This window comes from Manis pentadactyla, chromosome 14, assembly GCF_030020395.1.
Source record: "Manis pentadactyla isolate mManPen7 chromosome 14, mManPen7.hap1, whole genome shotgun sequence".
Classification (NCBI taxonomy): Eukaryota; Metazoa; Chordata; class Mammalia; order Pholidota; family Manidae; genus Manis; species Manis pentadactyla.
Window position 1 is genome coordinate 54,783,157 of NC_080032.1, and position 27,902 is coordinate 54,811,058.

General features: G+C 45.8%; 1 protein-coding gene across 3 annotated transcripts in view; it reads right to left on the reverse strand.

Moving 5' to 3' along the window:
- The window catches only part of CPNE4 (copine 4), a 481,705-nt gene that overhangs the window by 49,931 nt on the left and 403,872 nt on the right, over positions 1–27,902 (reverse strand). For all 3 annotated transcript variants that reach the window (XM_036894782.2, XM_057492042.1, XM_057492043.1), the window contains one exon: positions 3,238–3,336. In XM_036894782.2, the coding sequence (XP_036750677.1) occupies positions 3,238–3,336 (99 nt within the window). The remainder of the gene's footprint in view (positions 1–3,237; positions 3,337–27,902) is intronic.

Consider the following 27,902-nt stretch of genomic DNA (forward strand, 5'->3'; position numbering starts at 1 on the left):
CTCGGCTCTCTGCTCAGGAGACAAAGTCACACTCTCTCACAATTAGAAGTGTCCAAAAATGAAGCAGTTCTGAGGCAGCCATGCAGGGCTGCATGACACAGCACCGGCCCACAGGCACCCACTCCTCTGAGTCCACGCACCTGTGTGCTCCCTCCCCAATGACTCTGAGTTTTGTCATCTGACTTATTTTGGTAAATGGGAAATTAGCAAAAGTGGCATGAATTGAGGCTTGAAAAGTGCCCATGCTTTGAGGCATGTCTTCTTGCTTCTGGGAAGTTTTTACAACCATGAAAAAGGTTCAGGATGGCCCCCTGGAGAATACAGAAGTGCCTAGAGAAATGCCATGGCCACCCCAGCTGCTGAGGCATAGTGAATTCAGTTGGTGTTGTGCATAGCAGAGAGCAGTGGCCCCAGGAGAGCTCAGCCTACATTGCCAACCCATAGAACTGTGAGCCCATAATGATTTTTTTTTCAGCCAGGAAGTTTTGGGGTAATTTGTTACTCAACAACAGATAACTGATTCAGCAGCTTTTCATCACTGAGTAAGTTCCAGCAGGGACTCCACAACTACATAAGCGTTCAGAAGAAAGGACTCCTGTACTGGCTAAGGGTCCTCTAAAATTCCTTCTACAAAAAGAGGGAGAGATAAAGAGAAGAAAAGGTGGTATCGAAGGATGGAGGAAAACAAGAAAAGGAAGAAAGAAAGAAGAAAAGAGTCGAAAGTGAATCAGGAGCTTGTTGACCCTGTTTTGTGAAAGCTGATCTCTTCACCATTGTGTAGTTGGTGGACACTGTCTTGGAAAGCACAATTTGAGTGCACTGTCATCACACAGAGAAGAAAATCCATCTCCTTTTTCCAAGTGCTCTGAATCAACCCTTCCTGGCCTCTACCTCTGCCTTTGACCAAGTCTTCCGCATCACTCCCTCCCCCTCTCTGCTCCAGATACCCTGGCCTTTTTCTTGCTCCTTATTCACACTAAGCTCTTTCCCGACTCACTTTGTAAGGATATTTGCTCTGCCTGATATGCTGTCCTGTGGCGTGTTACAGCCTGGCTTCTGTCCAACTTCAATGTCACCCTTTTAGACTATCGCTCCTATGCCACACCTTTATAACCAAGCTGGTTCACAAGCTGTAGTTACATTTTAATCTTTTGTTTACTTGATTCTTGCTTGTATTTTACTCTGATGTGCAGTCATGGCACACCCAGACCCTGGCACTTAGTAGGTGCTTCTTCATTAGTATTAGTAGAATCAGTAAATAAGATAACATTTTACACAGTGCCAATGTGCCAGTATAGGGGCTGCATGGTTGAATTGAAGTCTTTCTGGAGTCTCAGTGATGCTGAGAAGCACAGTAGCACATGGTCCGTGTCCTCAGTGGGGCCTAAAAACCCCTTTGTTTGTTCCGTTTTTTTTTTTTAATTCTTTACCTGTGATGTGCGCTATAATCTTACTTTTAGGGTCATCTTAGGAGGCTAAAGAGGAAATGTTTCCCAATTTATTGATTTGTCTATTTGTATTTCTAGAAGAGAACAAGGAAAAACTTTGTAAAACTTTTTAGAATTCTAGTGGATGGTATCAATAACTGTCATTGATTTATTAGCTCAGTAGGGTCTGGGCCTGTCAGTCCAATGGAGCAACAACTTCTCTGGCTATATCCCTTGATTTCTGCGAGTGATTTACTTATGATTTAGTGGTTCTATGTGGCCCTGAAACTCTGCCTGCTCAGCGGTGTGGTGTGTGTGGTTGACAAGTTTCTTGCAGTACTGGGTGTGTAACAGAGCACGTATAGCAAGCAGCCTGCAGGAGTTGTGCAGAAAGCTGCCGTTGAGCTTCCAGACCAACAATAGTCTGATTCAGATTAAGCTTCTCATTCTAAGGATTGTTAGTTTATTTCCATCCAGTCTGCTTATATCTTGGCCTTATGTTTGAAAGAAGATACTTGAAAAATGAGTTGGGACATCTTTGCTAAACAGCCCGTCTGGTCAGGCCAGCACAGTCTAATTTCTATGGGAAGTTTCTACTTTCTCAAAGCCACTGAATTTTTGCTGTCAGTCTTTTCTGTTCCTTGGGGCCAGTGGGCCCCAGTCAGAATGTCGGGTATTTTGGTTACAGTCCCTCCAGAAGCACACCCTGAAGCAAAGATTTAAGTGTACATAGTTCATCTGGGAGGCAATATCAGGAACCATGACAGAGGAGTGGAGAACTGAGATGGGAAGGCCACTGAGAGGCACACAAACCAGGCACCGCGGCAGCCGGGGCTCATTCCTGCTGAGAGCACTGACTCAGAGCTTTGCCACCTGTAGGGCACGGGAGCTGAGGTACTTATACCCCAGTTCCCATCAGTTATTGGCTGAAGGCTCCTCCCGGGATGGTGCTGCATCTCCCTCACACCCCCAGCCTGCTGGAGGCATGGGTAGGAGGGCTCCAGCAGCCAGGGATGCCCTGGAGTGGAGAGGCAGCTCCTACCACTGGACGCTGGGCAGGAGAACACTGAACAGGTAAGAGCAGAAGTTGCATAGTTAGGCCTAAACAACAATGACCGACTAATAAATTGGTATATTTAGAAAGGATATGTCTAAGAGAAACACAGGGGGCTTAGGTTTCTTTTCTGTGTGTTGCAATGAAATCCCTGTGTACCTCCATGGGTGTGTAGTGTTGGTATCTTGGCACCACATGTGTAAGAGTGAAATGGTGGAACTAGGTGAAAATCTGGCGCCCGTAATGAAAATTTGGAGGAATCAAATAATTTCCCCAAAACATTAAATTGTGTAACCAGTGTCACCATGTCATGGGAATACAGAACTGGGAAGAATACTCCAGCCACAAGCCCATCGTTTGGAAGGGCTGGCCGTGCACAGTTACTCAGCCAAGCGCACGTCACAGGGGAGCTAATTTAATTTCACAAATTCTAACAGGTAGGTGCAATTATCACCTTCATTAATTAGGTGATAAAACTGGGGCATGGAGAGACCAAGTCACTTGTCCAAGGCCACACAGCTAAAGGAAATTAGAAATGCTGTCACCTAACCCTCTCATTAGTGATGGAGAACCTGCCCTCCATTGGAAAGTGTCTTGTCCAAGGTCACAGAAGTGCTTTGTCCCTGGTACTGGAATCTAGGTGCTTGCATCCCACTATGCCCCCTTCCTGTCACATCGGGTCGCTTGTTGACATCTCGCCTCCAGCCGCTTCATGAGAGGAGTCCAGAGAAACAGCACAAGTGGGTCACCACACACCTGTTTCCCTTCCATCGCCCCTCTCATCTCCTTGAACGTCGAGGCGAACTCGCCAATGAAGTCATGCTTTCCGTTGGAGTCCCAGTCCCATACTATGCACTGCAAGAGAGAAGAATATCCTTAAAAAAGGAATTCAGAGTGCAACCACAGCAGCAGACGCTGGTGTGAGCTTTACGAGGAGGAGCGGACGCAGATGCTCGGTCCGGGGCAGAAGCCAGCTGTCCAGGACACAGCTCATGCAAGGGCTGCAATATGCCTCTGCTTTCCTTGTCCCTGCTTAGTCTTTTTACTGTATCTCTAAGAAGCCCTGTGATTCAGCAGGGACTGATACCTTGCCCATTTTTCAGACAAGGGTAAGTAAGACTGAAAAGGTATAGGTGACTCACAAAGGGACCATCTAGTGAATGGAAACCCAGGGTTTGAAAGCAGCAGTTCTGACTCCAATTCCAGAGCTCTTTGCCCCATGACAGGGCAGCTCCCTGGTTATAGCTGGAAGCAGAAGCAGAGCCCATGCCTGCAGGCCCCACAGTGGCAGCTGAGGTTTAATGATATGCATGGGATCACATTAATCACATTTTCTTTTTCTACTTTTTTCTGAAGGCAAAAGAGTGATGCTAACAATGAGTAAGAAAGCAAGAAAGTGAAATTTTCACCTGTACCCACATGAAGAGTGAGTGGAAAACAGTGACAGGTATGTCTCACTGGCAAATATCAGGCATCCATCATCACATAAGATGTTCACCTCTAACAAGAAGGCTCCCTCTAGCAATATTAAGGCTTAATTCTGGGCTCCTGAGCAACACTTTGTAGAGTAATTCAGATTAAGTCAGTGGCCATCCCTCATCCTGGAAACACATCCGTGGGTGAGGAAGTTTCCCATCCTCCTAGGGTAGAGGCTGGATGAGTCTGTGTCTATGCCGTAGCCTGGGATCTGTAGCAAGGAAGTCCCAGCCCCAGATAAGATCAAGATGGCAATGCAGATCTCCCATTCAGAGGTGTTCCCTGGAATTTCAGGGCTCTAAGAGAGAGCCTGGTCCTTCCTCAAGATGCAGATTCTGCCTGTAAAACCCAGCTTGTAAGTCTATCCTCTGATCCCGTGGATGCCCCACAAACCTAAAATGAAATGTGTCCAAAATGAAACATAACTGCCCTTCTAAATTTATTTCTGTGCATTTATTCTCTGACACAGTGAACTGGACCAATGTTGCTAAAAAGAGAGCACAGGCATCATCCCCAGTGCCCGCTCCATGCACAGCGCCACACCAGCCCCACCCACCTGCCTCCCAAACATGGCCTGACTCAGGCCTGGGCGCCTGCCGCTCTCCTCCCCTCTGTGCTCCCACCCCCCACAATCTACTAGACGTACTTATTTCCTGCTTAAAATAAAAATATATGTAAGCAAACAGGTCACTCCAAGGTCCTCAATATCCTCAAATTCACCCTTCATGATCCATGTTTACAGTATTTTAAAGTATCTTTAATATAAGGTTAGTTGGAATGAAAAGATTTGGTAAGATTTTTTTTTATTTGCATCTTAAGGAACAACTAACTTCTCAGCTTTTGCTTTCTCTTTAAATGTGGAAGCTTTGGTAGGTAATTCTTTTGCTTATGTTAATAAGCCCTTTGGTTATAAAGTCATTAGAATGACTCAACACGGAGGAAGTTAAGACAAACGGAGTTGAATTGCTCTGCTGGAGAAAGTAATGGTTACGTTGAGCTTTTTCTTTGCGACCAGAGACACAGACCCAGGGCCTAGGGATGTGGGTTCAGAAGAAATTAGGGCAGGATTCACTAGAGGGCGTTGGGGGCAGGAGGAAGCAGCGGGCAGGTAAGAACCTGGGGGACTGTGAGGTCTAATTTCCAAGGTCGCGTGTTCTTTAGCTATCTCCCCCCTCACATGCCCTCTCTAACGCCTTCTCTCCCTTTGTCCCTGAGACCCCAGTGAATCTGCGCCCACGACAGCATTAGCAACGACTTCGAGGATGACTGGAAGGGCCCGTGGCCATGTTCTGGGGCGAGCAGGCCAGAGAGGAGTCTGCGATGGCCCAGGTGGCAGAGAGCCGGGGGTGGGGGGCAGGCCTGCGGTGGGCGGGCCTCGCGGAGGAGTCCTGGGCGCATGCCCCACAGAAAGGGCGGTCCTCTGCTACAGTTACACGGGATTAGAATTCAAGATATCTTATTTAGATTTTAAGGGAAAGTCTGGCTCCAGATAGCTGGAGAATTACAAATAAGATTCAGTTAAAATCATTACTCAATTTACATTATCTTTTTGGTTATGTCAGTTTACTCAACTGGAAGATGATAAAAGCAAACTGCTAACAGTACCTGTCCCGTCAACCCGAGTCCGCGAGGCAGGGTGGTGCAGAGCTCCATCCCAGGTGGCCCAGGGTGGGCGTGTGCATATACAAGAAGCAAACCACTGTTGTTTCAGCCACTGAGGCGAGCACTGCACAACTCAGTCAGAGAATCACTAAGGGCTTCAAGTGCTACCACAGGGAAAGCTTTGTCTGACTCCAAAAGGGGGAAAACACAATTCTGTAAGGAAGTTACAAAGAAGTAACAAAGAAAATATTTCTCAATAATTACTACCTGTCCAAAACCAAAGCAATCTGTTTGTGAAAGAGTGAGTGCTTTATTGCTGGAAATCTTCAAGTAGAAACTGCAGGATGCCACGTAAAAAATGCAATAGTTTGGCAGAGAATTTATAGAGGATTGGGTGGGATGTTCTTTGCATTTTCTTCTCTCTTGGAACCCCTGAGATTACTGGCAGTTGTGTAAATTGCAAAATAACATCAATGAGAGGCTCAGCTTATTCTGGTTGAAATATTAAGCAATGCAATGGCGGCTTTGACTGGAGTGGTGAGAACTCCTTTTTAATTCAAGGTAGGATGCAGTTCTACCTCATTTGTTCCAACAGATAGTGGAACCAATCAATGATTCAGTCTCTTGGAGAAATCACACAGGATGTGCCTTATGAATTGCACATCGTTGAGCACGGTCAATTGATCTGCAGTTACAACCAGGCGTTTTTCTCTATGTTTGCCAGTTCCTCCTGACTGGCCCTGACATCCACACATTTATTACCTGGAGCACACAACAGAAGAAAGCTTGCTGGGCCTGACCAAAGAAAGAGAAAGAATGGTGGTTCCTGGGACCCAGTCTGGTAGTAAATACAGCCAGAGACACCAGGGTTGGACACTCACCTACTCTTCCACCTTTGGGGAGGAGCAAATAAAAAGACAATGCAGGCAGATAACAGAAGTGGGAGCAGCCTTCTAAACACTCCTGGGCATTGGAAAAGAGGGCAGAAGCCCCCTTCTTTCTGCCTCCCTAGTCTCAGTAGAGAAAAAGCAACATGTACCTAGTACTTTGGTTTTTCAGAGTCTTAAGTGAAAACTACATCACTCCTTTGCCCTTAGACTTCCCATCATGCTTTAATTTCTCCTGTCCCTCCTTCCACCTGCCAGCCACACATTCAGGATGTCCGTGATGAGCTCTCTCCAGGGGCAGAAAGGGGTGCCCGCTGAGCCTGTCCATGCTGGAGGGTGAGTCAGACTTGACAGGACTCCAGTCACCACCTCCCAGTGGCAGGCACCCTGCTTATCTGGGCCCTGCTTCTTCAGCGGGCTGGCATTCCTGTTTTGACCATTCTCAGAAGGGATACTAGAGGAAGGAAGACATGGCAAAACAGAAAAATAAAAGCACTGTCTTTGCTTCTCTCTCTTCACAGAGGAGCCTTGTGACAGCTCTGATGGGCCTGACAGAGGAAAAGAGCTCTGTGAAAAGTAGGGACGAACTGCCCTGAAGAGAGCTGAGACAGAGGCAGCGTTCTTGGTGTGAATCAGTAAGGGGGCCTCGACAGGTCCAGGAGAGACCAGCTGCTCAGAGCCACCTGTGAGCCAGGAAACCCTCTCTAGTTTGTGCACCTCACTGTGAGCTTAAGGCTACAATCCTCATGTCTGAGCTTGACAGGCGGTCCAGTCCACACCTTCCTGTTACAGAGGAGTTGGCACAGAGGATATAGGGACACCTGGGAGTTCATGCAGTGCAGGGCTGGCTTCCTGCTACCCTGATGGCACTGCAAACACACAAATAGCAAATTATAATAGTTAAAACATGTCCAGTGCTTACTAGGTATCAGAGACTTACAAGCACTTCATGTTTATGTACACTCACTCAATCTCCAGAATAATTTATCATTAAGCTCATTTTACAGATGAAGAAACAGGAAGAGAGAGGTGAAGAAAGTTTCCCAAGGCCACACAGCTAACCCTAGGTGATCTCTGAGCTGAAAGAAGTTAAACTCCTTAGCTTGTCTTAACTGATAATCTTTATGGATCTAGGCCATTTGTCTTTATGGTCTTTAACCCTTTACAATAACTAAACCTAAAATGACTACCTTTCACAGGTATTTGCCATTTACAAGCTTAGAGAGGTTAAGTGGCTTGACTAGACAAACAGTGACAAACAGGAATTTGAATCTAGGTGTCTGGTGCCATAGCAATGTTTTCGGTTACGCCCTACTGCCTCTTGATGGAAGCAGGAATTCAGAATCAAGTTCTCCTTAGCTCTCTGTGTAAAGAGCTCCCACGCTTTGATTGGAGCTACAGACTACCGGGATCCCCTGAAGCCCAGTGAGAGACAACCAGCAGCATAGCCAGCTCCCTGCTTCCATGAAAGGAGATGCAAAGACCCCGGCCGAGGCACTGTCCCCAGGCCCTCAGCTCTGCTGTGGGAGGCATGGGTAGCTGCGTCTTGAGGGCTTGAGCCACTCCATGCTGTGTTGATTTTACATTTGTTAGAAGGAAGGTGCTACGCCAACTTAATGTTCATTAATCTTTCATGAAGGTCAGTTTTATGTATCAACTTGGCTAGGCTGCAGTCCCCAGCTATTTAATCAAACACCAATCTAGGTGTTGTAGTGAAAGTATTTTTTGGACATAATTAGTTCACAATCAATTTACTTTAAATTAAAGAGATTTTGTGACTGCCTATAAATTTTAGGATTATCTTTTCTATTTCTGTAAAAAAATGCCATTGGGATTTTGATGGAGGTAATATTGAATCTGCAGATTACTTACAGTAGTATGTATATTTTTAACAATGTTTTGTCTTCCAATACATGAACACAAGATGTTTTTCCATTTGTTTGTGTCTCTTTCATTTCTGTCATCAATGTTTTGTAGTTTTCAGTGCACAGTTCTTTCACCTCCTTAGTTTATTCCTAAGAATTTATTATTTTTGGTATATTTGGTAACATCACTAATTACAATAAATGGGTATTGTTTTTGGTAAATGGGATTGTTTTCTTAATTTCCTTTTTGTATGGTTCATTGTTAGTGCATAGAAACACAACTGACTTTAGAATATTGACTTTGCATCCTGCAACTTTACTGAATTCATTTATTACTTCTAGCAGTTTTTTTGATGTTGTCTGCAGGTTTTTCTACATATAGGATCATGTCATCTACAGAGATAATATTACTTCCTCCTTTTCTATTTGTGTTTCTTTTATTTCTTTTTCTGTTGAAATAGAAGTGGTGAGAGTGGGCATCCTTATGTTGTTCCTGAGCATGGGGAAAAAATGTTCAATTTTTTACCATTGAGTATGATGTTAGGTTTCTCATATGTGGCCTTTATTATTTTGAGATACATTCCTCTATACCTAGTTTGTTTAAGTATTTTATCATGAATGGGTACTGAATTTTATCAGCCCAGAATAGTCAAAGTGACGTTAAGAAAGAAGAACAACGCTGGAGGCAACACACTTCTGATTTCAAAATACATTACAAAGTTACAGTAATCAAAACAGCATAACACTAGCATAAAGACAGACCTATCAGCTAAGGGGACAGAATGGAAGGCCCAGAAATAAATTCACACACATACAGTTAACTGACTTTTTAGAAGGGTCAAGATTACACACTGGGAAAATGATAGTCTCTTAACAAACGATGTTGGGAAAACATGCAATAAAAAAAAAGAAATATTTTCCCTGCCTTATACCATACACAAAAATCAATTCTAAATGGATTAAAGACTTAGCCATAAGACCTGCAACTGTTAAAACTCCCAGAAGAAACTCCTAGATGAAAAGCTTCTCGACTTTGGTCTTGTTAATGATTTCTTGGATAAGTACAGATAACAAAGTCAAAAACAGACAAGTGGGATTATGTCAAACTAAAAATGTCTTGCTATCAAAGGAAACAAACAACAAAATGAAAAGGCATTCTACTGAATGGGAGAAAATACTTGCAAACTGCATATCTGATAAGAGATTAATTTCCAAAATATATAAGAAACTCATATAACTCAATAAAAATAACAATAATAACAAAAACAAAAAGCCATAAGCTCAGTTAAAAAATGGGCAAAGGACTTGAACAGACATTTCTCCAATGAGGATACACAAATGGTCAACAGGTACATGGAAAGATAATCAACATCACTGATTATGAGAGAAATGTAAATCTAAACTACAATGAGATATCACCTCAGATCAGTTAGGATGGCTCTTATACATATAAAAAAAGACCAAAATAGCAATATAAAACAGTTGTTGGTAAGGACATGGAGAAATTGGAACCCTTGTACACTGTTACAGGGAATGTAAAATGGTACAGCAGCTATGGAAAATAGTATGGAGGTTCCTCAAAAAACTAAAACTAGAACTACTATATAATCTAGCAATCTCACTTCTGGGTATATATTTAAAAGAATTGAAGGTAGTAACTCAGAAATCTCTGCATTCCCATGTTCACTGCAGAGCTGTTCACAATAGCCAAGATATGGAGACAACCCAAGTGTCCATAGACAGATGAATGAGTAAGGAAAATGTGGTATGCACATACAATGGAATATTACTCAAGATGAAACTCTTGCCATGTGTAGCAACAGGGATGGACATTATGCTAAGTGAATAAGCCAATCACAAATACTGCCTGATTCCATTTCTCTGAGGTTTCTGTAATAGTCAGACTCATAAAGCAGAGAATACAATAGCAGTTGCCAAGGACTGAGGGGTCGAGAATTGGGGAGTAGTTATTCAATGGGTATAAAGTTTCAGTTATGTAGATGAATATGTTCTAGATATCTGCTGTACACCATTCAGGTGCCTATAGTTACCATTATGGTATGGTACTTTAGAACTTGTGGTAGAAGGTAGATCTCAAAGTAAGTATTTTTACCACCAAACAAAAATGAAGGGACACACAGAGAAGCTGGGAGGCACCGAATGTGTCTGCTACTCTGACTGTGGTGATGGTACCATGGATGTTTACATATGCCCAATTCATCAAGCATTAATTTTTGCATTTCTTTTTATGTCAATTACAACTCAACAAATCTGTTAAAAAAATTAAGATTTTCCTTGATCTGGGTGAGCTTAATGCAGTCAGTTGACAGGCTTTCAGAACAGAACTGAGGCTTCCTCTGAGCTTTCCCACAGCCACGGGACTGTGACTTCAGCTTCTGCCTGAGCTCCAGCCTGCCCTCTGGATGGACTGCTCTAGGGGTTTCAGACCTGTCCAGTCAGTCCCCACAATTGTGTAAACCAGTTCTTTGCAACTGATCACCTAAAATATACCTCCCACTGGTTCTGTTTCTCTGGTGAACCCTGACTGATACACCTTTCCTCACCTCGTCCCTTGCATTTATATATTCACATTTAGAAGTGAGTTTTCAGTGACAATTGGTCTTTTCATACAGATAAGCCAACATTTATTGAATACTTACTTTATCACAGGCATCATTCTAAGCATTTAATGTGGTGTGACTCATTTAATCTTCTTAGGAACCCTGTCATGGGTGCTAATAATCATCTCCAAAAAATAGATGAAGAAATGGAGAAACAGGTCGTTCTCCATGCTGTTATAGAACACTCAGGAAGTTTATGGTATGACTGACTGACATCAGTGTTCTCAGGACCAGCATCTGACCCAGCCCCCGGCAGGCAGGGGCAAGCTATGCAAACTGTGGCCGTGAAACCACATAACTTGGCCAGTCACTGCAGAATTCTCATAGCTAAAAAAATTCTGTCCTTCTTCCCTTCACTTTTGACATTTTATTTTTTTATCATTGTAAACTTTTCATTTGTCCGGGCGAGGCAGAATTCCCTGTCAAATTTCTCCCGGCTACTTATTCAGACCACCCATCAGCTTCCATGCAGTCTGGTTGCATCTGCCTTGACACATCTCCAGCTATGTGGTTGCCATCAGTACACAGCAACTATTTGAAGGAAATGTCCAAGCACTGAACTTTTTATCAGAGTTCAGTACAATTCTTGGGCACAAGTAAGCATTAAGGTAAACATGTGATGAGTCCATGAGGAAGGTCTTCTCTGTGAGCTGGGCTGGCAGCAGTTCTCTGAGAGGCCCTGTTTCTACACTGCGGAGGGCAGGGGAGGCGCTATGCCTCGGCAGGTCTGTGCACGGACACAGGCATGGGATTGTGACATGAGGTCACGGACAGCTTGACAGTTGCAGTCACAGGTGCTAGGGGCTGAGGAACAGGAGGCCTGGGCTCTAGTCCAAGTTCTGTGCACAGCTCCGTGAGATGTTGGGCCTCTCGGTGTTCCTTTTCTATGAAATGGGTGTCTGGGGAGTGAGGGTTAGGACAGATGTTCCTTTGAGGTCTCTTCCAGGTCCAGAATTCCCTAGGTATATGGCACTGTGTGTTTATTCCTTTTTCTACCTTCTGTTTTAAAGTGTGAATCTATCATATTAAAGCAATACAACTCTTAACTAACTCTCAGTACCTGACTAATGTAACACTACTCGCTTTGCTTTCCTTGGTCAGGGATCTTTACACACCTTGGACAACTGAAAGCCGATTGCCCATTGCCTTGTGTTCATGGCGATCCTCACAGGAGCCCCTTGACAGTGACGGTCTGCTTCCACAGATGATGAACCTGATGTACAATAAAGCAACTGAAAGTGGCCTCTTCCCAAGCACAGAGCTAGCAGAAGCTGAATCAGGCCATGGAACTGGCTTTATTTCTCCACAACCAGGCCCCTTTTCATTATACCACATAACTTCACAACATGCTTCTGCCAGTGTCTTCCAATGGCAGGCTTTTGTTTTCTCCTGACCAACTGATTCATGGATGTCTGACCTCTCCCAGGGAGGAATACACTTACATTTGTTTTTAGTGTTCTGTTTGATAATGCACTCTTTAAAATTGACCAGCATTTTAAATCCAGGATGGGCCTTAAAGGTGGAATTTTAAAATTGAGACCATCAAAATTAAATGCCAACAGAGTCAGCAATGTAGGAATCAAACTGTGTTCTCATATCACTCAGTTCAGAACATCTTCCAACTGCAGCTTTTGGAAAATCAAGCAGTATTCTATCATTTTAAGGAGATTTTAGGCAGATACACACAATTGTATTTCAGGACAGCTATGATTAGGGATTGTGAGAATTTCATCTGTAATTTAGTATTTGGAATGACTTCTTTTTTATAAAAATTCAATGACAACCTTTAAAACAAAATTGAGTTAGTGGTTTACACAGGACTAGAAACATCTACAAAAAGAATACCAAAGAGACATTTGCTTATTTGCTGGTTGTGAGGTGAGCACAGGTAGGCCCTGGCTGGGTGTATCCAGGAGAAGAGGGGATAAGCCTCTTTGATTATTTTCATAACTTACTATTATTGCTCACTGTAGACCTAGCACTAATCTTCTGCCATCAACCCAGCTGCTGGGCTGGAACTTAAAATAGCCCCTCATCTGTCACAGGAAGACTCTGATTTGGAGTTCTGAGTTCGGCACATGGAATGAAGACAGACATCTTCATGGCAGAGCAGAGACTGCAGCCGGGGCCAGTGCGATGGGTGCGTGCAGGCTGCGGGTGCAGGGAAGTCTCCCAAGCGGACACTCTGCAGATGCAGCTCCGGACTGGGGCAGTGGGGCCGGGCCTCAGCCGCAGGTGTCTCTGGGAGTCGCCTTCACTGGACTGGTGGACAAGACAAGACCAGTGGGAGTCTGTCTGAGGGCCTAGGCGTCCTTGAGGGACTCAATGTGAGGCGAGGAGAGAGGAGGCTGGTGAGATGAATCCAGGAGTGAGGAACTGGACTCCAGAGGAGTGGGCAAGGCCGAGCAGGCTCGTGAGTCACTCAGGCTTTCCGCGGGCATTTTCCCCATGGGTTCAGGTTTGAGTACTGGGGAGGGGTTGTAAGTAAAAAGGCAGCTTGAAAGACCAGTTTTCACAAAAATAGCAAGGTCTTACATTGGTCAAGAGAGTGAGGGGAGTGGCCTTGAGGCACTGAGAGCCCAGGGGCAGAGGCAGGCTTCCTGGGGCCCCAAGTGCATCTCCGTGTGGGGCAGGTGCAGCCTGGGGGTTGGCGGTGCAGGGATGAATCCCAGCAGCAGGGAGGCCTGGCATCCTCAGAGGACACATGCTCTGGTGTGGGCAGTCACACACTCAGGCATCCATGCACCATGGCAGGGGCAGCAGGGAGTGAAAATGGTGCTGAATCTTTGGGATCCATGGAAGGAGACTCCCCTTAGCTTGGGGTTAATGCTTCCTTCAAACTTCTGATTTGGTGGAAGTGGAAATGGGCCCTCAGCTGGATGCAGGGCAGCAGAAACAGGAGGTGACGCAGGACAGGAGGGTGGGGTCGTGGCTCGTGCACACCCTGTGGGTGAGCATGTGCAAGAACCTGCTTGCAATTTTCAAAAACGTAATTGAAGGGCACACTTTAAAGGGGAGGGGTCCTAAACATCAGGGGTCCTGCGTTAGTTGATGAAGCAAGAACAAGTAAAATGTAGGTTTTACCACCAGTCTTTATTTTAAATCTATGCTAGATAATAAGTATGCTAGCATGCTTGAATTCTAGGTGCAGACCCTGTAAATGGGATTGTCCTCACTGGCTTGTCCCCACCTCAAGAGGAAACATGAAGCATCTGGGACATGAGGTTCACACACAGCGGGAAGGTCTCTGTGCTCATCCAGGGCTTATAGCACCTACCTTATCAGCACCATATGTCCAGAATGATGGGGTTGTCCCTAATCCTGAAATTCAGACCAGGTGCTTAGTTGGGGGAGCATCCCAAAGCATGAGATCCCACTGCTGTTGACTTCACTGCTTTTTCTTCTACATCTACTCTCAATTTACATCTTGCATTTGTCTTACTACATTTCCACTAATGTGGGCCAGTCCTCCTTTTCCAAAACCAGAGAGCCAGTAAAGAGGTAGGTACCTCCTGGAGAGGGAGTGCCTTGACCTTGGCGGGGTCAGGGAGGCTTGCTGGCAGTTTGATCAGGGGAGAACAGCGGTGCTCTTGAAGTCATTCCAAATCTTTCAAATCTCTAACCTTTCACTGGAGAGCTTTATAGTTATCCTCAAATCCATTTACTGTTCTTTACCCAGTTTGTTTATCTCTAAGGTGGGAATGGTAGTTCCTCTCTATTCTCCAGGTTGTTGCAAGGATTAATTTGACACATACATACCATTTATTTATCATCTGCCATGGACTATGAGTTGTGCTGGCAATGGGGACAAAGAAATGAAGGACTCAGCTCCTGTCGTGGAGCTGCTGACTCTCAGTGCAGGAGATGGACAGGCAAATAGGTAAGAGTGATATGGAGTGGAAGCGACAGGACTGGAAGGTTGCCCCCAGGGTTGTCTGGGGGTGTGCCCTGCAGGCAGCAAGGGCAGGCTTCCAAGAGCAAATGAAAAGATAGCACCTGGTGAATGGCATCCACAAGAGTAAGAGACTTTTACCTTATTTACAGTGAAGGACAAATAACTAACACTGGATCCTTCTCTGAGCATAAGGTAGAGGCAGGCAGACACAGCAGGAGAGCCTGAGGGTCAACCGGAGGACGCAGAGACCTTTGCTCGCTCCCCCTATTCACACACGAGCCTGCACGAAACTGGAGAGTGATCTGTGCTGTGGATTGTCTCCTCTGCACTCACATCACACTGCCCAGAGACAGTGCAGGCACCTCACTGCTCCACAGGACCCTGTGCTGTGCCGTGAAGAGTGCCCCAAGGTATGGTGGGGATGTGGTGAAACAGGGACAGTCTAGGAGGGCACAGACGTGGGTCTGGGGTGGACTTTGATGTCGACCAGCTGTGGGGTGTTGGGCAGGTCATGGTAGCTCTCTGGCCCTCGGGCCTCTTCTGCAAAATGACAGCTTGCACTGGAGGAATGGTGATACATTTTTTTTTATGCCTAGGGATTTAGTATGCCTAAGGGGAGATTGTTAAAGTTCAGATCCCTGGGCCCTACCTTCTGAGTTTCTGATTCTCTTTTCTGGGGAGAGTCCCAAGAATCTGGATTCAAAGCAAACAGCTCACCAGTTAAGATACATGTGCTTTCTGGGCACACAGAGCAACACTGGACAGAAAGTCCAGGAGTCCATGGTCTGTGACAGTGGGGGCGATAATGACCTTCAGTAAGAAACCTGCCCACAGACAGAAAGCAACATTCAACGGCTGCCCTGGCTTCTCAAGGATCATTCACTGCAGCACTGCCCAAGGCAGGCAGACAAAATCCTACAGTGTCAGGCTCATGAGTGTCAGGCGAGAGATGCCCTGGAGCGAAGGGCAGTCAGTGTGTCAGCTCTGCCTTGCCGGTTGCTGAGGCTCGCCTCTGCTGGACTGCCGCAAGCCCAGGGTCATGCCACAGTGAAGCATGTCACTCTCAGAAGCGTTCTCTGGAGATTTATGGCTTTGGGAGGCTTGGTTAGTTCAGATAAGCTTCAGAGGCTCCCAAATACTTGTCCAAACCCTTCTAATGTCACACTTCGCTGCTTTGTAAGAAGATTGAACTCCCCTGGTGTGTGGGCAGAGTGAAGAGGCAGGCTTCCACAGCGACTCACGCCGCAGGCTTTCAGTAAATGCTGTCTTCACCACCAGTCACTCTGCATCGGTCCACCTGGCACCACTCTTTTCTGCTAAGTTTACAGGGGCAAGATCTGCCTGAGAAGCTGCTGTTCCACCAGGAGACTGGTGGGTGCTGGACTCAGGAAACCTCTCATGGGAGCTGCAAATACAAACACAGTCCCTGCTCGATGCACAGACATTCAGTCATATAGGACAGTCCAGCAGGCTGTCAGGTATGATTCACTCTATTTTTCACACTGATGAAGCACTGATATCCTTGAGGGGGTCTGAGATTATAAGGGCCTCTCCTGACCCACCCCCTACTTCTCTCACTGTCTCTTTGTCCCTTTCCTGTACCTTCACCACTTTGCATATTTCCTGTGACTCATTTTAGATGGCTCTGATATATTCTACAGCAGGAGGTGAAAAATGAGTGTGAATTTTGTTATGTTCTTTCAACTACTGCCAAGCCTTTACTGAGTACCTAACACTGTCAGAACATGAACTACGTGCTGTATAAAGAGAAATAGGTGGTAACCATGGATGAATTAATCTCTACTCACATGGAACTTAGAGCCCAGTGGTGAAAACAGGTAATGCTTATGTGTGGGAAAAGCATAAAATTAAGGTGTGTGTGTGTTAGGGATCAGTCAGTGTTGGCCGGATGAATGCATGAGCGAATAGACAAGCGAATGAAAGCAGAGGCATCCTTTATGCAAGAATCTTGGGGCAGTTTCCATAAATGCTAAATAATGACTCCCTCCAGATGTTTAGGCAGATCATTTAGAACCCGTGTTGAAATCCCTATTTCATTTTGAACCTAGATTAGGTATGTAACCTATAACCACATGACTGAGCCACATCAGAGTCATAGGCCGTTCTAGGACTGCAGAGTCTGACAGGCAGCATCTGCAGTGCGTGCTAAGAGAAGAAAGCAAGGTCTGCCCACATCTGGCGTTGAGGAGAGACTGAGGAGAGAGGTACTGGGTGGGCAGGCGGGTCTCAACATGAAGAAAAACTTCTGAGTAAAGATTTACTACTCACTGAGTCACAGAAACAAATGGTCTTCATGGCTCCCAGCTGGAGGAGCCCGGGGCAGAGCCGGGAGACAAGGGCTCCCGGCCTCAGAATGGCCGTTCCCGCTCCAGGCGGGACACTTCGACTCTCAGGGGTTCACAGCTACCATCTGGCAAAATAAAGGCTTAGACTCAATGCTCCTCAAGTTCCTGTCCCACTCTTAAAAATAACTGAGAAATTAAATGATTTCCCATTCCTTCACTAGTGTTATTCCCACCCAGCAGATCCACTCTTGGAAGAGCCATGGGTCCCACATCCTACTAGTGGAACCGCACACTCTGGATCCCGGTCCTCCTGTCACTGCAGCCATTCTAGACAGTGATGGCTCGCCAAAGGTCGGAGGGTGAATTCTGAAACCTTCCCATTTTATTTCCAAAAGGTATTCATATTTCCCCCTAGAAACATCAAACTAAACTTTTAAAAATTCAAAATCCTCATTTGACTTGGGGGTATCCCAAGTTAGATTCCCTAGCCCTACTGGAAAAGTGAATTCTAGTGAAATGAGCTCTGAGCTCCCTTTCCTCATTGAATGGTGCTGATGGATGCAGCGAGGCCTCAGTCCTGGAGGTCAGGGTCACGACCCCACAGTTTCCCTTGTAAAGTACTCTCTATCGGTGACGCCTAATGAATGTGTACTTCTTGTCCTGTTTGCTTTTAACACAGCATTCGAGTCATTTCTGTCTGTCAGGCACTTGTTGGCCAAGTCCTCCAAATACATCTCATTTAATCCCCACCACATTCCTACCAGGCGCACTGATAATAACTCTGAAGGGAATGGGAGCCCAGGGATGTAAGGCGCCTTTCTGAGGTCACTCAGTGAGCAGGTGGTAAAGGGGGGATTGGAATCTTGGGTCGCTTGGGAAAGAGTCCCTGCTTTTCAATATTACCTACTTATTCTTCAGTGAATGAATACTGACTGAGTGCCTATTATATTTTCTGGGCACTGATTACATGACAGTTGAGAAAGGATGTTGTTTCACTATTTTTATGAAGTCAGTCCAACCCAGAGTTTATCAAATGCCACAGCATTCTATAGAATTCCTTGTTTGGATCCGCCCTGAGATTCAGAGATAGAAAGTATTTTAAAGAAGGGAATGACAGAATCAGAATAATAATGCAGAGGGATCAGTCTGGCTGCCATGTGCAGAATGAATAAAGAGAAGCCCAAGGAGGGCCTGCAGGAAGCATGGTTCCTGGAAGAGTGCAGAGGTGTGAGAGGCAGCAGCTCCAGGATTCACCCTCCAGGTGACTCCTGGGGTTGAGGGAGAAGTGGAGGGTCAACCCCAAGCTTCTGGGATGGGTGTTTCAGAGGGCCATTCACCTAGACGGGAGTCACAGGGGGAACAGGGTTTGAGGGCCCAGGGGTGGTCTAATATTTGGCCATGCTGAATCCCACATTCTTGGCCTCTAAGAAATACCATGGTTCTCTGGACCTCTGACAGGTCATCAATTGCTTCTTCTAGCAAAACGCCTGTGTCTCTGTTTCTAAGTGACCCATGTCGCTCGTGGTTTATTGATTGCTATAATTTGATGCCTGGAGACAACCTCCCACTGGGTCCCTGAGGAGAAAAAGATGCTTGAAGACTGAGAAAGAGCAGACGACTCCATTTGTGCGGCTTCATGGATCTGACACTGTAGGCTGGCAGTGTGGGGCTCACTGGCAGCCAGGAGGAGGCTCTGGCACAGCCAGGCAGCTTCATTACTGTGCGTTCCCAACATAAGCTCATTTACTTGCTTCGCTAGTTTAATTATTGGCTATGCAGCCATCATAGGTGTTCAAGATTTAGAAGTTCTAAAACAGGGAACAAAACAGATCCTAAAAGCATGAAGCGATGAGCCACTCCCAACCAATCACATGAAATGATCTGTGGAAAACAGTTTTCCTCCTGCCATATCCAAACCAGTTTTGGGTATTCAGACTGGCCTAACCATATCCCCACACGGCAGTATGAAGCACACTCTGCCGTGCCAGTCAGACTCACGACAAACGTCCTGGCCCCTCTTCTACTCCCCTGGCTTGTGTGGGTGTCTGCTTCTCCCTGAACACAGCCCTGGGTGTTCAGGAGAGCCCAGGGCCTTGATCCTCCTCAGGACCCTCTCCCCCAGGGCATGTTCGGGCAACCACCATGTCCAACCTAGGTGTAGACCCCAGGTCCTCACCCAGGAGCTGGTTTCTGACTGAGCCTCATGTAGACTTGCTGCAGACGTGCTTGGGATCACCCAATACTTAATTTGAAGTTTCATTTAGTTGTTTGTGATGAAATCTCTCTGACACTTAGCCTTTCTGCATTGACAGCCATTCACAGTCAATCCACGCCTTATTGAGCTATGATGCTTACTTATCTAGTGTGAGAAAAATAGTTTGGAAATTCCTGGACGAAATGAAAATTCAGAAATTTGTACTAAGCTGTTAGCCTAAAATTGCTACTGTGAAACTATTTGTCAAAGAGAACTGCTTGTTCTCTTCTAAACAATAATTACTATAGACAAACTTGCTGAGGAAAATACTTTTCTGAGAGGTAGGAGGACTTGGTTCTATAAGTCAGCCAGGAAGACATCCTATTCTTTTCATCCAGTTGGAGTCAGATAGACATTTGCAACACAGATTAGCAGAGCTGAGATTTTGACAGTGTTAAGTAGGCTCACTGACCTATGTTATCAGGCTTATTACCCCAGCAATTGACCTTTTCTTCTCATTCCATTTCCATCAGTGGACAGACCAATAACTTTGTCTCTGGGGAGACAAAACAGAACTTCTTTACCTGGACGTGGAAACCCATCGTTCCCTGATGGGAATGGCCCTCCTCATAACAGCCTCATCAATAACTACTTTGGGAGGCCAGAAAAAGTAGTTGAAACTAATTATAAATTTCTTCTGAGTATCCTAATAGTTAATGTATTTTCAATGGTGTTTTTTTACATGGACCCAAATTCCCATCTAAACTCTACCTTCCACATCAAAGTTATCATTTGGAAGAGCAGAAAGCAAAATTTACTAATTCGTATAGTAGCAAAGCACTTTAAAACTTCATTTCACAGAGCAACAGTGATGGGAGGTTAACAGGTATTAATGAAAAATATTAAAGGACCAGATCCTCAAATAAGTCTGGGTAACCCTGGGTTCTCTCCGTTGCAGGGTTCTCCAGACTTTGAAATGCCAATGTGCAGGGCACATTACTAGGGTTGGGCACATCTGCCACCAGGGGCACAACCTTTGAGGTAGTGCGTCCGCAGGCGCTGCAGGGCAGGGCTGGCCCTGGCATGGGGCTGTGTCTACTTCCTTCAGTCTTGCACCCAGTACTCCCGTCGCCTTGTCCCACTCCAGGTCCTGCTAAAGGGCACTGCAAATAATTTTCAGGATTAGGGCATAATAAACAATATTCCCCAGCTTATTTGACCAAGAAACTTCCATGTATATTTGTATATAAGTGCAACTTCTCTTGACATTAGACACTATTTTATTTCACTCATTGAATAGACATTGTTTTTTGAGGGTCTACTCTGGTACCAAATACTGGCAAGGCACTGGGGGTGTGAAAATGAAGAGGCAACAGTTCCTTTCCTCAAAATGTTGAAATTGAGCAGGGAAATTATCCTAACACACCCAGCCCACTGTTCAGTTAGGTGTCGAGGAGCTACCAACATGCGTGCCAGGGCAGCTGGAGAGGGAGGGTGCGGGGGAGGGGCGGCAGGAGGGCGAGTGTCACGTGGCCTGCAGGCACAGCACCACACGCTGGGAACCGAGGGGGCCCTGAGGGCCGGTGCCCGCTTCCGCAGCAGCCTCCCTCGCTTCCCCGTGAGGCCTCCGCTCTCGCCGCAGCCACAGGCCCTCTTTTCACATCCCTCCTTCCATTCGGGCTGCCGACATGCTGGCCTGTCTGCCTGGAGTGTTTTTCTCTCCAACTTTTTCTGAATACTCTTAACATTTCAGGTATTAGCTTAAATATCCCTTCCTCGGGTACTCAAACTAGATCTGGCTTGTTTTAAACTTTCTTCTCTCCCTGTACTTTTTCTTCGTTGCACATTTAGGATTGTATGTTTTCCTGATTAATTTCTATCTCCCTCAGCAACTGGAGGGCAGCCCCTGGGGCAGCTCCTGGGTTTCGTTTGCCCTCGTATTCCCGGCAGCTGACACAGGACTTTGTGTACTTCAGGCACTTGATAAATATTTGTTGAAGACTGTGTGGCAGAGCAGGCAGGCTGCCCAGCACAGTGCAGGGCGGCTGCTGGACAGGGTACACTGGTCTGTCAAGGGAGTACGATGGGGCTCACCCCAGGCTGAGGGCGATAATGGGGCTGCGCTTTCTCTTTGCTCTGTTCCTGTGCCCTGGCTGGAAGCGAAGGGCTTTAGACCTTTAGGGGACGGTGGAGCCCCGCGGTGAACGGAGCCCCCATCTCCAGATCGCTGTCTGAAGACTCCCATTGAACACCTGATTAGATTTTCCTGCCCTGAGAAATAAGCTTCTACGTTACTAAGCCATTTAGAAGTCAGTTTTTAAAAAATAAATTTAAATAATACATGTTAAAAAGTGAATGAAAGATTAAAAGCAATCCAGATGTGATCAGAATAGAGGTAGTTCTCCAGCCTATACCAGCTAAGGATTTTTAACAACATCTAATGGAAAGGAGCTCAGAGTTAATAGAAACCTTATTGTTACACTTGTGCTTGTTCGGATTGACTGCATAGAAAAGTCATTACAGCCTTCCCTCTAGAGCATGGACCCGACCCCCTCATCCTTCTGACTTCAGAGTCCCTGGGACTGGGACCCTGTGGGCTGAGCGGGCCGCACCTGGCTTTTGGGGCCACCGATCTCCTGCTCAGGAAAAGCAAGACTAGGTCAGCATAACCCCTCTCAGCATGTGTTTCACCAAGATCTGTTTTTGTTTGAGTGTACATTACATTCTGCTCGTGTAATCCTTCCATTAAGCCAGCTTCTTCCTGCCCTCCCTTCCCTTTTTTCTCTTTTCTCAAAAACAGTCTTTGAGAACCAGCCACTGGCCAGGTCCTATGTTAGTCACTGGCGATAAAATGATGACTAAGGCAGCCACAGCTTCTGCCCCCAGGAGTTCACAGTCCGCCGGGAGACAGCGCCCCAAGCCACTGAAGTGGAGCATGACACCCGCCGCATCACCCATGCACAGGGTGCTCCAGGCTGGACACTGCAGGGCCAGCAGGGCACACACCACCCATGCGTCCCACCCAAGGCACGTGGGATCCCTTTGTCATTTTGGGGCACACCAACTCCTCATATCCTCTCTCCCATCCCAGCACTTATGCATTTGTTAAAGGACTGGCCTCAAGCTGCCAGACTGGCTTCCCTCTCTGTGCCGTGCTTGAAGTGCCTGGTGATCCCTAACCAGTGACTGACAGGTGCTGACCCTGAGAAAGACGGCTCTGAGGTGTGGCTCTGCTGCTTCCAGACATTCCCCCTTTGAGACTTTGCTGGGTGTCCTGCCCTTGCTTTGCTTCCGTCCTTCCTTGGTCCCACCTGCCCACTCCCCTAGCAGTTATTCCTGAGAATAATGAATCCCTGTCTCAGGGTGGCTTCTGAAGGACCCAACCTATGACAGGCATCTAACACAGCCCAGAAAGCCAGGGACACTTCTTGGAAGACATGCCACTTGTGGTGACATCTCATGGATGGGTAGAGTCAAGCAGGCCTATGGAGAAGGATGTGCTGGTCACGGCGCAGCACATACAAAGGCTCCTCCTAGAGAGGCTGGGGTAGGTGCAGGTCACCCTTCCTTAATTCACCTTATTATTCCATTTTGGCAAGTTCTGTGGTGAGCTCACACTTCCCACAGGCTCTACATCAGTGATGTAAAGTCGATATTTCCTCATGATCAGCATTGATCGGGATTCTTTTTAAACCACAGAACAAAATATATTTCTTCCTCCTTTATTGATAGATTCATTGCCTGTATCAGTGTGAATAACACCTTGGCAAAATGGAGCAGAGTAGCCCAACATGTTTAGTGACATGAATTATCCTCAATGGAGAAGGTCCCCACTTATCAATACTGATGTGACCATATCATTAATTTAAAAGCTGAATGCTAAGGATCAGTAAACTTAGCACTGTTTGCCATACTATTATTTATAACAGTGCCCAAGAGTCACATTCAATCAGCTCTATGACTGACTGACAAAGCCAGCTGCAGGGTGATCAGTCATATTGTATAAACACTTGTCACGGGCTACATGTGGGACGTGGAGGTTGACATGCCATGTGTTGCTTTTGACTGTCTAAACTGTTGCTCTGGGCTGGGGCAAGGCCCAGAGCCCAGGGCCGAGGGATTTATTTAAAGCTGGCCCCTGCACATTACGTTTGGTCCATTCCCGCTGTCTGGCTTCATGCCCTTGGGGAGGGTGGCCGGGAGGGAGGCTCCCTCAGTTCCTCCTTCCCTGGAATGGTTTTTTCATGATTCCCCCAGTCATGAGTTTTTCCTTTTCACTTGGTTTTCCTTCTGCCATTTGCCTTTAAAGCAAGCAATTTATACTCTTCTGCAACAGCTTACCCTCCCTAAGGCCATCTGGCAACTCGACCTCCTCTTTGAGCCAACCAAGACTGAAAATGCCTATCCACACAGTGATCAAGTGTTGATAGGACCACATCAGAGTTTTCCCCTCACGTAGGGATGTTTGTAAAGTTTACATTCACCCAGGAGGGTCAGCCTCCCCCAGTGATGGCCACTTGTAACTTCAGGAGCTCTGGGCTCCTTGTGGCCACAGAGAAGACTGAGACAGTCGTTCAGATTCTTTCCAGAGAGAAAAATGGCGGTCAGAGTGATGTGACCACACCTGTGTGAATTCCTGCCATGTGAGCACTGAGGCAGATACGTGATACCCTTGTGTGGCTACCTGTAGAAACTGGCTGGGTGGGTCTTCCCTGAAGCTGGGAGGCCTTACTCCAAGTGCTGGTCATGGAAGGAGTCAGGTCCTCAGAGTGGTGGCAGAGGGATGCTGTCCCTATCTCTTGGCATCTTGCCCAAAGTCTAGACAAGGGTGGCAAACACCCACAGGTGTTATCATCCATCTCTCCCAGGTTCCCTGTTCATCCTCTAACCCTCACCCACTGCAGACATCACTCACCAGTCATTATACTCCCCTCACTGGCTGGGATAAAACCTTAGATTCCTCCTCAGCCCAGTGTCCTAGTCAGTCATTGTCTATTGATCAGGGTTGGAAGATAAGATTGAAACTGATCTCCTGTGGTCATTCTCAAGTCTGATGTGTCAGAATGCTCATATGTCTAGTACCCACTGATGGTAGGGTGGGTGCCAGGAGACAAATAGGTACCTCAGTATTCAATGAGGTAGGACTGTGTGCCCTGGAGAACAAGTCATATCTTGTGAACAAGATCATTTTTGTTTAATAGTACTCTCTGCATCTATTTTTTTTTTTGTTTGCACCTTTTGGTGACATTTGATTTGAATGGTCTGCCTTGTCATAGCTGGGCCACAGAGTACCATGTGTCCATGTTGTGTCAGACTTCAGTGGGAAGCTAGGTTACCTTGAGACCAGAGCCGAGGAGCAAATACTCCTAGGAATCTTGGTCCTGTAGTTCAGCTGCTGTTCCTTACTCTCAGATTCCTTATACTACTAACAACTTTCATGATCCTGAGTGCTGTTTTATTAAAAGAATAGCTTTCATTTTTTGCCACCTTGCCAAAACTATTAAGAACGCCCATGAGGTAATAAGAAATTACTTCATTCACAGAAGTTGCCATCCTATCTCTCCCCCCAGCGTATCCTTTTCATAAAATAATATATTTTCCAGGACAAGTCCTTCTGCATTTATGTGCCATTAAAACCAGGCAGCAAATACCAAAGTATCGTGATGACTCAAGAGCCCAGCATGCTGTGGATATGACTATGATGACGACTTCCCTGGCGTGAGTTTCTAAGAGAGACTGCTTGTCTTCTTCAGTCCTTACTCAGAAGCTTAGCTTTTAAGATGCTCTCTGGAGCTTTGATCTATGAAAGGGAAACAAATTGACAAACATGGACCTGGCAATCTCTTATTTTTCGCACTTGCAAACAACGTCCTTGGCAAGCAGTTACGTGCTGCATAGATCTAAGTTTTACTCTGACATGTGAGTCAAAAGAGAATTTTAAAGCATCCTACAGGCAGCTGCTTTTGGAGAATTCCACCTTACATGTAAGCCAGCTCAGTTGAAAGATGTGGACATATAATCACTGCTGAACAGACCCTTATTCTCCAGTGTCTCTCTGGTCATTTGAAAATCATTCATTTGTCAGGTTCTTTGTAATTCCACTAATAAGGGAATCCAATTCGTTCTTTTGGTCCTGAATCAGGATTCTACAAAATTTGTCTTCAAAGTGCAAAAATCATCTCAACCAAAAGGAAGGCACAATGCCTAAGAGTCAGCTTCAAACTTAAGTAAGTGTTCTGTGGAGTGGCGTTTGATTTGACAGCTGGCCTAACACTGGTTCGGATTCCCTCTCACCCCCAGCCCATAATGGAGAAGCATGAACCTACTTTTATTCCAGGAAGGTGTCTATGGTATTTTGTTGGTCTCATACTCCAGGCCAGTGGGTAAGGGTAGAGGAAGAAAAGCATGGAGACTTACTCTGAAGGTGCAGGTCCGTTCTGTACATGTCTCTACTGTTTTGGTTCTTATCTTATTAACCCAACCAGACAACATGCCCCTAGCAGCTCAGCAGGTTGCCAGGAAACATGCCATATACAGAGTGAGTTAAAAAATATGACCATTCCCCCTCAGGAGCTCGCCATCTAGGAGGGACAATACACACATGCTGACAGTGACCTAAAACCAACGTGACGCAGTGTGACAACTTACCAGGAGCTGTGGGGACAGGCTTGGGTGGAAGCAAAGGAGAGGAGTGATCTGTTGTGTGTCCTCATTGGGCATGAGAACAAGGATGGGGCCATATTTGTCTTTGTGATTTGTGCCAGGAAAAAGCAAATGTTCAATAAATACTTGAAGGATCCAGCTGAGAGGGAGCATGGAAAGTTTCCTGGAGGAAGTCATGTTTGAAGTGAATCTGGAAGGAAATAGGAGTCTGGGTTGACAGAGAGGAAGTAGGAAGAAGGGAAGGACAGAAGACAGAGCTGGTGTATGTGGATGGCATTCACCCTGGGTCTGGGCTTCCTCTTGGGTTTGACGAGAGGCGCAATACAGCTTTGTGTTCCTAGCGAAGCTATGGTGATACCGCCCTGTTCTCATGGGAAAGGGAGTCCTTCTGGGGTCTTCTGAAGCTCACAGAAGCCTTAGATCAGGATGCTAGCTCTGTGACCATACCTTGAGAACCACTTATATAGACATACATTTCCTCTTCCTCATATTTATACCATTTCCTAAGACATGGAGAATCACATGTCATTAGATGGCTGGGATGAAGAGAGCCTTTTACAGTGTTTGCAGAAGGCAGCTGCTTCAAAGATGCTTCATTTCAGCTGTCATAAAAATCTGAAATAAAACTGCATTAATTTCCAATGTATAAATGATTACACTTTGGAAGTTCCTATTGTTAATGGAATATTAGACATTTATTATTATTTTCCTCAAACCAAGTTGTAAATAATGCTTAGGTCTCCACTCACCACAAGAGCCCAGGTCACCTGGAATATATCTAATGCACACAGTTCTACAATACGGAATCACAGATAATAACACCATATCAATACTGCTAGTTAAATGAAACACAGCCTTCAACATGTGGGCTTCACTCTGTCCAATAGATAATCTTAGACCACCAAATTTTGTTAAATTAAATTGTATTTTAACACATTAGGAGTCTCACTAATTAAATGACATTTAATCAAAGAATAACAGAATAGCATAGAACAAATTTTAAATAAGTGGTATGTCAAGGAGTTTTTAAAGCCTTTGTGCTTTTTAAGTTGGAATTTATTTTTATATACCATAGTTTTTTATAGGAAGTGAAATTTGGTGTATATAGTCATCTCAGTCTCTATTACGGCACTGACTTTTAATCCTTTTCTGGACAGGGTAGGTTCAGAATATCTGCAATCTCCCACATCCCTCTTCTGAGTGTCTCTTTCCATATAAATTGCCATAATGGTACTTCGCACCCATGCTTCCCTGCAGTGAGCACCTTGTCCACATACAGCCAACCTGTAGGTAGCCCGGAGTCTATGGGATGAACTGGTATGGAAGTTCTGCTCGTCCTGGACATGGGGCTAACTGCACCAATCAGAACTTGAGACAGAGAAAGAGCCTGGAGCAGCTGGTTTGGGGAATAGTAGCTGAAGGACACAGGAGAACAGCTGGGTTGCCCTAGAGCATGAGGATAAAAACTGGTGAAGCCCTGCTGCTTGGAAGGCTGACCAGGTGAGCCAGCCACCAGTGCTGCTCTGCATGCTCAGCAACGCACTGAGTCTCCGGGAGACCTGGCAACCCAGTTGCTCCTGGAATCCTGGTACTGTAACAGGATCCCAGATTTTCCCTTTTTCCAGGTGAACTCTTACATAACTCACCCAAAAAGAAGGTCACCAAAATTCCTTTTAATAGAAATAGGCTAGCCAACATAGGTTCCTAGGGAAATCCTATAGGAACACATTTGACACACAGCTGCTGCTTCCTTTCCAGGCTTCTTATAAGGTTTAAAATCTCCCTAAAACACACATTTCTGGGCCTCATTCTCAGAATTTCTGATTCAGTATGTCTGGGCTGCAGCCCAAGACTTTGCATTTCTAATAAGGGCTCAGATGATACTGCTGGTCTAGAGACCACACTTTGACAC